The sequence below is a fragment of the Lipophrys pholis genome (assembly GCF_963383615.2).
Source record: "Lipophrys pholis genome assembly, chromosome: 4".
NCBI lineage: Eukaryota > Metazoa > Chordata > Actinopteri > Blenniiformes > Blenniidae > Lipophrys > Lipophrys pholis.
The window spans coordinates 26,953,517-26,966,885 of NC_137637.1; the positions used below are offsets into that span (position 1 = coordinate 26,953,517).

Genomic DNA, 13,369 nt, shown 5'->3' on the forward strand with positions numbered 1-13,369 from the left:
ATACTATGGCAAATAGCAATTATGGACGCATTATGAACAATTTCACGGGTGAGCTCCCCTCGCCTCCTGGCAATACGGTTTCTATGACAGATTTGGCACTGGCAGTCTTGCGACACATCTGCCTTATTGCCTGTGTTTGGCTCACTCGCTCACTGTGACATATTCGGATGTTCCATTCAGGCAACTACAGAGAGTTGGTCAGGGGAGAAAAGTGATTTGCTGTGGGATTCATTTTAGCTTGTGTACAACCTTGTGTATGTTCCCATGCACAGGCATCTGTGTACATGTGTGGTGGAATACATGCCGATGCCGTAAGAGTGGCTCAGAAGGTTTTTTTGTTGTTGTTGTTGTGTGTGTGTGTGTGTGTGTGTGTGTGTGTGTGTGTGTGTGTGTGTGTGTGTGTGTGTGTGTGTGTGTGTGTGTGTGTGTGTGTGTATGCTTGGAATTGTTGATAGGAAACTCATGGGTCAATCCAAATACTTTGACATTAGGGGGAAAATCATAACTTTTTTAAGTTCAATTTTCCTCTTTGTGATTCTGCCACAACAAAGACTTGAATGTTACCATTGGAGTTGATGAGCTGCTAAATGTGTCAGAACAACGTGGAAACCTCAAATGAATGCTTTCAAAAGCCAATTTACGACAGAGTTCTTCACAGCTGCACTGAATCAAACAAATAAATAAATAAAAAATAACAATAGAGCACAAACTTATCTGTTAACAGAAAAAAACCCCCGCATATATAAATGTAGAATTTAAATAGATGTAGGCTGTTATTCTTCGAAGCACTAAATGCAGCACTAAATGTAGCGCAAAGCCACTAGAAATGCCTGAATATGCAAAACGCCATAATGCTGTTGAGTACTGTAATAATGATGTGATTTCCGGTGAAAACAAACAATAAAGAAGTAAATGTTTTTGTGCTTTTAGATTTGTTCCTTCAAATAAACAATTTGATTTGAATTGCCAATATTTTTCACAAGCTATGACTGGGTCATGTTTTTGTTTGTTTAGGTTTTTTATTTTATTTTTTTTAAGCTTTTTTTCCTACCACATGTGCACCTACACTTTCAACTGATTTCAAAAGAGGAACAGTTTGTTTTGGGACAATCTTCCTTTATTTTTTTGTGTTTCTGACTTTAGCTCCGCAATGTATGAAATAATTAGGGATATCAATTCATCAAAATTCTTCATTTATTTACTTGCACATTTTTTGTGAATTTATTGTGATCAATCACACTTTTCTTTCATATAACATTTTTTTTTCAATATGAATTGGCAAGACCATGAATGCACAGTGCCCTGAAATGTATCATGTCTGTCAGTAGTCTGTACTATTCATTTTGTATATATCGATTTAGTGACAATGACAAACTTACAGTACTTGTGCAGCTTTAGCTGCCAGGTGTACAATAGTTATCATATTTACATGATAATTTGGCCTTCCGTGCAACATCTGATAAACAACTACCCCCCCCCAAAGAAAGAGTATGATAATTTGCAGATTTCCTGAATGTGTGCCTGCCACAGTATGCCGGTTGATTTTGTATTTTTCAAAATCTTGAAGGTATCTGTTTCCATGTGGCATGTTTCAAGCCAATTGTGCTCTATTGAAAGTGAAACCAGAGAGGTTTGTCTCAGAACAATGAAAATGATTGGCTAAATGCTGAGCTGCATCTGCTGCACAGTCAGTCATTATTGTAAACACAACTGTGAGGTGGAGCTGCTCGTGTGGTACCATGAAACAATCCTGTACCGGTGTCATAATGAGTGCCTGTAGGATTATCACGCAGCAGCTCAGTCTTTTGGCGAATACTTTTAAATGTTAATTTCCCTCAAATACAATGATTGTGAGTCTGTTGTACGATAAGCCGACCTGCTATCTCTGACTGGAGGATATACCGGTATCCATCCAGTTTATGGCCATCAAAGCTAGGCTTTTGATTTTGAGCCTCACTTTCCATCTGACTTTGAGCAAAAGACAGGGTTTACATGGTCAGAACTCTCTATTGCAGGACGAAAGAGTCACACATTACCCAGAGACTCAGTCATACCTACAGCCGAGCCACTGAATAACTTGTGTGTAAACAATGTATGTCTTTGGATTTTAGGTTGAAGGCAAATTCCCTGAGAAAATAAAGACAATCAGCCACAAGGAAAACATATAGACTCAACTTAAAAGCAGTGGGGAAGCAATCTATTGCATTTGCTATAGACATGTTTAAAAGGGAATATGCTTGTTTAAAAAGGCAAGTTTTGAGTTGCGATTTTAAAGAGTCCAGGGAATAAACGATTCTGATGTTGGGTGGGAGTGAATTCCAGAGGTGCCCTTCTCAGTTGTCATTGTCTAAGAGATTTAAATAAACTGTGTAAAATTGCAACCCATCATTGTTTTATAAAAAAAAAGAAGAAACAAACCAAATCCTGAAAGTAGTAGGAATAATGGATTCACTTTCAAGAGATTTCAGGATGTTTTCACTGTAAAACAATTAAGTAAATGTTACTGTGCTAGAATATCATGGCTCTTATTTTCTGTCACTAAAGCTGATAAGTGTTTTGAATAGTTCAGTCACTGCACCGGAGAGCAAGGAGATGTATTATTTTATCCAACTTCGGGTTGCAGGTTGCTTTATCTGATTGGAACGATCTTTGTTTGCGTGAAGGCAGGATACACCCTGGCTCGCCGGGCAGACATAGAGAGTCATACAGCCACACACTGCATTCAAACCCTTATAATGAAACACGTTTTTGGACTCTGGGGGGAAACTGGAGAAGGAAAACCCACCCACTCACATGCAAACTCCCCCAAGAAAGGCCTCTGAGCCTCAACTTTGTGGACACATTTTCTGTGAAAAGAGAGTGCTAACCACTAAATTAGTGTTTGGCAACAGTCAAATGTTGCTGTTTTGCATCACACTCAGCTGACAAAGAGGAACCAGACACTGAAACAATGTTAACATTAACAACTGAAAATAATAAAAGGTCATATACACCCTCTTAGGTTAGTCGTTCACCTAACCAACAAGAGATAGAGGAAGGAGTAAAGATGAACTTTCAAAAAGTTCACTTCCAACTTATACTCTAATCATAAGTGTAATCCTTCATGGTTTTCCTTTGACGTCTCAGGTTTAACTCTTGCCCTCTAAATTCTGCCCTGTGTATTTTACTTATTTCACTTTCCTGTTTTTCAAAACTACCATGGGTGTTTTACAGTATGGTTGTTTTGCTGTTTTATTTATTTATTTATTTATTTTTTGCAGCAGATGGAATCTTAAAATGATTATTACCTGTCCTTATATCTCAGACCACACAGTTCAAGTTATAATAGTTATGGTCTGTTCCTTGCATTGCTGGGGTGCCAGTCGACGTTGCACCTAGTCACCCGGTGTAAAACGCATGCTGTCCTATCCTTGCTCTCTCCTGTTTGGGGCGATTTTAATTGATCCGGGCGATCGCTGCCGCCTCTAAGGTGCACGGTTCTTCGATGAATGTACACCGTGAACGTCTCGGGCGGGAATTGCCTCTCCTTCTTTTTTTCCCTCCCCAGATAAACACTTTCCCCCCTCAGAAGACTCTTTAATCAAGGCTACACCAGCGGGAATCCAAATATAACCGGAGTAATTTCCCCTGCATTGTTGTGGAGGCAGTTCGGAGGAGGGGATGGATGCGAGCGAGCGAGCAGAGGCGCACCGAGGAGGCAGCGATCAGACACGGCCAGCTCCTCTGTAATGCAGCTGCTTCATCCCCACGGTGGAAAACCCAGGGCCAGACCGACGACCGCTTTTAACAGAGCAAATCAGCCGCTGTTTATTATTCCGCACGTGTTGGGATTCGCTTATGAAGAGCTGGGAAAAGCCATGCAAGCCAGTCGACTTCTCTTGCCTCACAGACACCAGTCAGTACGCACCGCTCGTTGTGACTGACTGAGATTTTTTCAGCTCTTCCTCGCCTGGGTTTGTTTCCTCCCTCTTATTTTTTATTTTTTCTTTAAACCGCAGTTACTACCATTGTGTGCCTGTGTCTTCATATCAACTCGGTAATATTAGAGAAGAGAGACCAGCTCTCGCCATTCACCTATCCATCCATGCGCGCTCCACACCGGGCTTTTATTTTTTAATTTTATAATGGAACTGTGACCCTACCAGAGCCAGCATACTTACCCTCATTTGCACTTTTTCTCTTCATGCAAGGACTTGGATATATATACATATATATATATATATTTAGAGGAGATGCTCTGGGTGTCGAGCTGTTTTGCCGGCTGCCAGTGACGCAACATCTCACACAGACTGCATGAGAAATACACGCGTAGAAGGGCGTGAACTTGCAGCCACCAAAACCGCCTCCTTATTAATAAAAGCGTCTACTTATTTATAAAGCCAGCTTGTTCCTGTAGCATCCTCACGGCCGTCAGTCATCCCGTCCCAAAAAAAAAAAAAAAAAAAAAAAAAAAAAACTCGTCCCGAAGACATGATGGATCTGAAAGCGGACTCGGAGGACATGGTGGACTACAAGCAACCCGCTCCCATTGAAGTTTTCGCCACCAGGTCCACGCTGCACGGCATCTCGCACATGTTCACCTATGAGCGGATGTGCATCAAGCGGAGCCTGTGGATTCTGTTTTTCATGGCGTCGGTGGGCGTCCTGGTGATGGTGTGCGTGGACCGGGTGCAGTTCTACTTCGAGTACCCCCACGTCACCAAGCTGGACGAGGTGGCCGCCACGATGATCACGTTCCCCTCCATAACCTTCTGCAACCTCAACTCCTTCCGCTTCAGCCGCGTGACGCGCAACGACCTGTACCACGCAGGGGAGCTGCTCGCCTTGCTCAACGGCAGGTGCGTAATCTCTCTGCGTCTGACTGCCTTTTTGTACCTGTGCTCTGTCTGGAAACTGGACACAAACTAGTTTCACAGTGAGGACAAACACCAAAGTCACCACAAACACATTTCAATGCTGTAAAGTTGGACAATAGTAAGGTTGGGTTTGTGTTAAACGTGAGTTGAATGTTTGAAAACAAGTTTGTAGTGTGTACAGTTGTGACAGTTGTTGAGACTCATTAATATCTGCCAGTTATCGGGGTATTGCTCCTGGTCTTAACTCACAGTCGAGTTTAAAGCAGTGGTTAAAATGTGACAGGGCACCAGAAAGCTTCAGAGGAGTACCAGCATAATGAAATATCAGGGTCAGGGGGCGCCTTTTCCCTGCATGTTTTTAGATTTTCTCATTACATTTTTGAAGAACTTCATGAAAACATACATGTTTATCATAAGAAATGATGTCTGTATAATGAAGATGAATCAAATTCATAGAATATGAGTGTGATAACAGTGGTGAACTACAGTATATAATGCAAATAAAGATTTACAACATAGTTCAAATTAAGAGCCTCCAATGAGCACAAGCAGTGTTATTTTTCATTGTGCATGGAGCGCAACATCTGTTACTAATTTCCAATAATGTGAACAAAATAAGGAAGTCTGGCATTCAACTGGGGGCTCTGGGGGCTTCCTCCTTAAGCTCTGGAGGTAGGGGGGACGACACCCTCCCATACTCTAAGAGTGTGTGACTGTCTGTTTCATATAATCTGTGTTCACCTGTTGCTGCTTTTACAGCCTACATCCTTTTGATTACCTGCCATTCAACAAGCACACACCTCACCTCACCTCACAGCATTTTTTTTTCGATCTTGTGGGTTAAAATAAACCAATTTTCTACACAAACAAAATTCCAACCAGACACACTCTGGTTTCGCCTCAGGGAAACCCATCTGTGTGTATTTAGCATTTGTTGATTTAGGATTTGATTGTGTCCACTGCACAATCTGCACAATGGGAGATAAGAGTTGACTGCCTGAAACGTTTGGCTATAATGGTGCATTTGGTGCTGTGGTTACATTTTGCAGGAGTTATCACCAAAATGAGCTATTCTTTAGTCTGTTGAATCTCAGTGATAATCCCTTAATTCCTTAAACCATGGATTAAGTGACAATGCTCCATGGGGGACCAATATCGATGCATGCAATTCCGAGTAGCAGCAGAGTATAGGTGTACAAGTGAACAACACTAGACGAACTTGGATTTTTATGGGGTGTGTTGAATCTTGTAGCTGAGTAAAACACAAGTTACATTTTCTTTTCTTGTCTCAGGTGGAATCTTATCTGTCACATGGAAGTGCAAAGCAGTGTTTTAAGACCTGTCTTCACTGATTGTCACGGCTATGCCTCTGGGAGATGTGCAAAAAAAAACGTGACCAAAGCATGCAAAACCTTTTAAGGCTCCCAGGGAATATAAACTTGGGCTGTCCTTAGCCTCTGAGGTAATTGAGGACAAAACCAAAAAGATCAAATCAGATTGTGAGACGGAGGAAAGCAGGCAAGTGTTGTTTATTTAAATAATGCAGCAACATTACAGAGCAGAGCTTGTCTGCTGACATCCACCCGGCACACAAGTTGTTCAATGCACGAGACCTTATGTGACAACTTGAAATAACATCAGTCTCTAGGAATGTGTTGATTTAATGTTTGATAGAAAGAAAAAAAAAAAAGGATGTGAAGAAACACGTTTTTATCAGAGATCACTCGAATCCCCCAGGTAACGGATAATAAATGGGCTGTTTTCAGACGGTTAATGGCGTAGAAAGTACTGCCAGTAAGATCTCTTGCCTCATCATTTTAAAATTCATGGCATGCAAATATATAAATATTGGAAACGCAAAAGAGTAGATTTTCAAATCCCGTGCTGACAAAGTGTAAAAAGACGTGTGTGATTCACAACTGCCATTCCCTCCCTTTACACTTGTTGCTTTGATCATTCAGTCTTTTGGCAGCCAATGACAAGCTCACTGTGTAATGCTGAAACTTGTGGACTTTAAAATTTCTTCACTTTTTTTATTTTTTTAATTCTGTGCCTATTCTGATCAGAATAATCCAGAGCATTACAGATAAAAACACTCCTCTCTATGTTGACACCGGTCATTTCTGCACCAGCTCTTGCTACACTGATGCAAAATGAAAGATGTAAACACATCTAAAGACTATCTTGAACACATTATTCATTTCTATTTTTAGCATATTGATCCAAACGGCTCTGCAGCCCAAGGCAGAGAATACATCTGTGCATGCAGTACATGCAAGAATGACATAAATCCAATTCCCCTCTTTTCATGGTGAATATCATTTGTCTCTGACCCTTTTATATGTGTCTGTATCACAGGTGATAATCTTACAGGAAAACTAGACAGTTCATTGCTTAGAGCTGTAGTTTGAGTGCTTTGTGTAGCGTAGATTTCACTCTGTGTGTCTACGTCCCACATGGATTTGTTTCTGTGTTTGTAGTGTCGAATGTAACAGTGTGCCATTAAGACGACGGCACAGGCTTCAACGTTTTTGATTTATTAGTGCAGGTTCAAGAAGACGTCGTGGAAGAAGCAAAATGCACCTGAGAAAAATGAGGGCGCGATAGAGACTAAAATGAAAGCAATGACGCTTGCTGCGAGTGACTTTGGTATGGGCTGACTGTAGATGGAAGGAGGGGACTACAAGCGGAGGCAATTAACTTGTGTCTCATAAGCTGTATGATGAACAAGTCTTTATCCCCGTGTAATTAGTGCTGTTTGTTAAGCTACAGAGTTGTCCCACTGATTAATGCTCTCATCTCTCTCACTGTTTTGTGCCTCCTCTTTTCACTTTTGCCATGGGGTGGGGTGGGGGGGCTGTCCTTTGAATTTTCTTCTGACGGAAGATGGCAAGGTCAGCTTCATATAATAACGTCTTTTTATAGTCTCAGAGAGGTACAAGAACTATGGACAGAATTGAAAGGAAAGAAAACGGACTGATCCTGATTCTAACTCGCAGATGAAAAGTCAGTTGTTGAATCAAACATTGGTTAGGCTCTAATTTATTGGCAAGCTCCTTCTTATCAGGGCACCTGCTGTTAGTTTGGATTGAAAATAGTAGAAGACAAGCAAAGGCCCCTGTCTTAGTACGAAGCAGCAAGTGCACTACAAGACTGATTCAGTTCTGCCTTTGTCCAAGGCCCATGCTGTTTAAATAACAAATGTTCACCCACCTGTCTGTGTGCCCATGGGTGTGTGTAGTCAGGTGCTTCGGTGGCACATTGGCATTGTGAAGCAGCATAAAGGGATTTCTCTATCGATCAAATAACATTATGAATCAGGTCAATGGTTTGGTTTCTGTCGTATCAGTGGTTTATTTTAGCTGGAGAGCTGAGCTGCAAGGCAAAGCTCTCTGTTTACCGGTCGGTCGACATGCCCACGCTCACCTGTGTTATAAACTTTGGGTCATGACCAACAGAATGAGATCACAGCCACAAGCTGCTGAATGAGTTTTCCCAGCAGGCTGGCAAGCCCCATTCTTTGTGATGGAGTGAAGGGCTCAGACATCCAGGAGAGACTGAAAGTAGAGCCGTCACTCTTCCACATCGAGAGGAGCCAGTTGAGCTGGTTCAGGCATCTGATTAGGATGCCCCCTGGTCGCCTCCCATTAGTGGTCTGCCAGTCTTGTCCAACTGAGAGGCTCCGGGGTCAGCCCAGGACATGTTGGAGAGATTATATAGATGTCTGGTCTTCTTTGGTCTCCATACTGCCAGCGCTACCCCATGTGGACTGGAGGAGAGAGGTTGGATGGATGGATGAAGTACTGTGTGCCTGAATATACTGAGGTTGCTGCTTTTAATCCACAGGGCTTTCACCATAATATTATGAGACGCTGAAATGTTCTGTTGGTTAGATCTGTCTTTAGGAGTCATTTGTCTGATTTCAATAAATAAAAGCGGCATCTGACAGCGGCGTGGCTTCAATCTCATGTTTATCGTTCACATCCAAGGCAAGACGATTGTGCGTATTTGTGCATGTAGCAGTAATTTACTTATGTTAGAAATTATAGGAGTGGTCTTTTTGAAAGATAGATAATGTATTGTTTTTGTCACTTCAGAGAGGTGAGTTGTCACAAACCCACAGTTTATTTGTGACACAGCAGCTGTCATGAGTCTTGAGCTTCATCACAAGTAGATGTATTTTCTCTGCAGACAAGTCTTTTTTATCCGCTGCTTGGTAAATTGTGCCTTGTAATAACAATCTGTCAAGGTACAAGCACACCCTGGTCTTGCAGGGAATTTGAGACGGAGCAATTGTTGCTTCATATATGACTAAAAATATGCCCAATGTTTCCCTGCCGCTGCTCTGCAAACTGTGGACTGGATTTCCTGAATGGAAGCGAGTCTCAATGAGACGTGGCGCGATGAGTCAGGAAATCCATTCCACAGTTTGCAGCCAGCGAGCAGGCTAACGTAGCAACACTGTGCTATCCAACTTTTCATGACAACATGTTTAGATGTATTTTACGCTCAACACAGCAACGTGTAATGTTTGCAAAGCCGTTTTACAGCCAGGCGTCACCATTTTAAAACTCCAGCTCGCCGAGGAGAACAGCACCGACAGCGGCATCAAAACAATGACCAGCAGCTCCTCCACGCTGTGGCAGGCGATTCACGCCTCCGTGAAGCTGCCCCCTACCCCACGCAAAACTCTGTGGAAATAGTCCCAATCATTTGTGCTGCGTTAGTGCTGGAAAAAATGCTGTTTGTGCTGCGTTGCCAGAGAATTTCCCCAGTCATTCTGAGGTTTTATAGATATAACAAGTTTGTTATGAGATGATGACGTCCAAATTGAACAAAAATATTTTTTTCTGACCTTATACTAACCTCAAGTTGTATTTTGAGAGCATACATGCATACATTTGTACATTTCATACTTGCCTGTAGAGAGGAGTTTATTACAGCCTCATATAAAATCAACAATAATGATGATAATAATATTAAAGCAAACAGAGCTCTGGTATCGGAATAGTATTGGTATGGGCAGATTTCTAAATTCAGGTAACGGGATCGAATAGGAAGTGAAATAACGTGGATCGGTGCATCCCTACTTAAAGTAGAAGACATGGACTTAACTCCCCTGAATGCACTGGTATCCTGAACTTAGATATGTCTTAGACCTTATGAAAAAGGTATCTGTCAACTGGTGCTGTCTGTCACCATTTCAGCAGAAAGCAGCAGGAAGCTTGCAGTGACACCACAGTGTCTTAAGAATGATGAAGTTTAAAGCTACTTGAAATTCACCTGAACTTATTCCACTTGAGAGGTTTCTGTACATCTGCAAAAAAAAGGAAAAGAAGGCAAATAGCTTTCCTGTGTTACAGCAGGATGAAGTCACAGTCGGCAGTGCAGAACATCATGAGTAAATAGCTTAGCTACAGTTTTACTATGTCGCATGGGCAATTATATAATCAACTAAAGAAAGGTCATTGTTGAAAAGGTGTTGGTAAAGTGGCGTCGGCTGCCAAGAAGGGTTCAATAAGCTCATGAAAGTCAGAGACGCACATCTTCTGTTTACACAAACCTCAACACCTCTCCTGAGCTCGCGAACATGCTATAACGTCACGTGAGAAATATGTGAACTGCCACAAGATGTGATGGTCGATAACTTTGACTGCATCGTTTGTCTCGGCAAGATCACAGGGTGGTATGTGGGTATTTCTCTGGAGTGACAAATGTTTGGACACAGACATGTGAAGGCCAGGTCATCATGCGGAAAGAGTTGCCTCCAAAGCCCCAGAATGCACCAGCGAGAAGATTCTCATTGCAGAGACGCACGGTGATTATAATAGGTATAAAAAGGGAACATTATTAATCATTTATGGAAACACTTAGCTTTATGAAATGTATTTGCATCTTTGATTTGTATAATATACTGATAAACATTCACACAAACATTAGTTGAGGTTCACTTCACCTGGTGGTGGGCACCTGTTTGTGCTTTTGTGTCCTTGTCCAACGTGGCATAATGGCCACGGCCACAGCTGCACCATCATTAACATGTGATTGCATTTTCAAGGACACCACACAAACAGTACTGCCATTGTTAGTGTATGAGCTCAATTAGAGCTAATTGGGTGATTACCTGAGATTATATCAAGATGTGTTCATGATTTTGTCACACTGGCCAAATTATTAAGACCAACCTAATAGAGGGGTGGTTTGTTCTTTAGGGAGGGAAGTTTTGTGACCACTGTCAAAGTTCACTCGGCAGATCAATGGCTGCTGGTATTTACTTGCTCTTCTCATGAGGTGGGGAAGTGTTGCAGATGCGCCTCCATTCGTTTTAGTCCCCACAAAAAAATTAAAGTGCTTGTGGCCCATAATCCAATTTAGTCCTCCCCGCCCCAACGAAGTGAGTTAGCAGTGATTGCTTTAGGGAGCAGTGGCAGGGCAATATTAAAAAATCTACCCATATTATTGTGATTGTATGCGCTTCCACTAAAGCCTCCCGACTCAGGGATGTGAGTATGGCGTCTTAAGTGCTCTCCTGGCAGCTTTGTGTTGCTTATAAGACAGAGGTTTTGGACACAATTCAATTAACCTCAAAATATACCACAAAAGGCTGTATCTTCCTATTAGAATAACGTGTGACAGTGTACTGAAGCAGTCACTGTGTGGGCAGGCAAGAGTCCTTCAATTGTTTGAAGCTGTAATTTTGCTGTCCAAAATTCTACTTTTTCAAAAACTATCTCGCACGATTCTCTCTGTTCCTTTTCGACCCTCAGATTTCCTCCATCTGAATATTATCGTCCCCATCGCTGGTAAATGTTATGTTCAGCTGTGTCATAACCACATAATTACAGATGTATCCCTTGATGATAGACTAATTAAACCTCCAATATGGAATGTTTGGTATCTGCTTTTGCCAGTGGGAGTAATTACCAAAACACCTTTGACATATGTTTGTATCAAGACTCCAGACATAATTTCCTCCGTTGCTACAATTTTACCTCTAATATTGTAGAAAAATTGTTTCGGTACTCGTATACAAAAACTAAAAATAGAGAATAGAGCTGAACCGGAAGCATTAGTAGAGGTTTTCTGTGCATAATTATACTAATGTGAGATTCAGAGATACCTGCTGGTGAAGGGCTTAATCAGCAGTATGTGAACACACTGTCCAAAATATACCTTCAATATGAGTACAATAAGAAAGAAGGGGACACATAAATTCATTATTTTCCATTCAGTTTTTAAAATATAATATATGCAGCTGTTTTAGCCATTGTGAGACTGCTGTCCATTTTTACATATGGATCAATATTATGAGCTTGACCCAGTCAAGTAGTTTAGAATTTACTTAATGAAATGTCCAAGATCAAATACTTTCAAGTGCTGTGCATTCCTGAAGGATGAAGGTAATTTGCAATAAAGGTCACACATACATTCTCGCTCGGTAATGATTGCCATTCAAACCTCAACATGCAGCCAGATCACGCATTCACAGCACATGATCGGTTATTGCAGCCACTATTCCTGCATATGAGCAGTAACATAACGTTAATCTAACAGTATATGCTTCCATCAACATATTCAGATCTCAGACTGTCCACTTTGGGTGATCGGATGATGGACAAAATCTTCCAGTTCCACTCAATCAGGACTGATGTGTTGGGCACCGCTTGTTCAGGGGTCTTTGCCCAGCGCCATTTGGGGTACACTCCAGCCAGCGTGTCTAAAAGACTGCTGCCATTCCAAATACAAGCATAATCCCCAACACTTTGAAAACCTTGTCATCGGACTCTGTCCTACTTCACTTTTATTTTTTGAGGCTGCCGTGTTTATTGAATATGAGAACATTATTCAGGGACATGAGGTTCATCTCACGGCCACAATAATAGTCCAAATTGTTCCGTTGCCTCCATTCTACGTGGAGCAGGATGGATCGCACATCTCTCTTCGCCGTTATGAGCAAAGAGGAGAAAAACAGTCCTCATTTGAAATTACAGCACATATCGTCTCTCATAGTGAACTACTTCATTTCGCTCAGTTTGTGGCAGGTAAACAACACAGTAGCTACTGTAGAGCATATTACATTTCTTGTAATTTGGCTGCAACATGAATTGAAATCACAGAAGCGGTTGAATATTAAGGCCTCACTCACAAAAGAAAGAATTATTTTTTAAAATTTATGGATCACCTTACATTATTCCCATCATCTGGGAATCAGTGTAAAAATCTTGCACATCAGCAACAGACAAAGCTTGACCTTGTGGAATTTAAAAAAAAAAAAAAAAAAAAAAAAAAAATCCATTAAGTTTTACCACCAATTACGATTTGAAGTAGTGCCCATATCCATGAGAAATAACTGGGCTGTCAGTGTCCGCAAAGTCATCCACTAATTCATTGTCTGAGGAGAAGGTTATGCTTCTTTATTCATGCCTTTGCTTTACACCACTTTTTCTGTGTTCTTCAGCTTTGTGTGAGTCTTGCTCATGTTTGCAAGTGTAAATTGTGATGTCCAAAATGTA

The 13,369-nt window shown here is 41.4% G+C and overlaps 1 protein-coding gene across 1 annotated transcript in view; it reads left to right on the forward strand.

The window, feature by feature from the left end:
• Positions 1 to 4,282: 4,282 nt before the first annotated feature.
• asic1b (acid-sensing (proton-gated) ion channel 1b) overlaps positions 4,283 to 13,369 on the forward strand; it is a 173,065-nt gene continuing 163,978 nt past the window's right edge. The window contains exon 1 of the mRNA XM_080462612.1: positions 4,283 to 4,838. Within this exon, the coding sequence (XP_080318738.1) occupies positions 4,471 to 4,838 (368 nt within the window). The 5' untranslated portion in view covers positions 4,283 to 4,470. The remainder of the gene's footprint in view (positions 4,839 to 13,369) is intronic.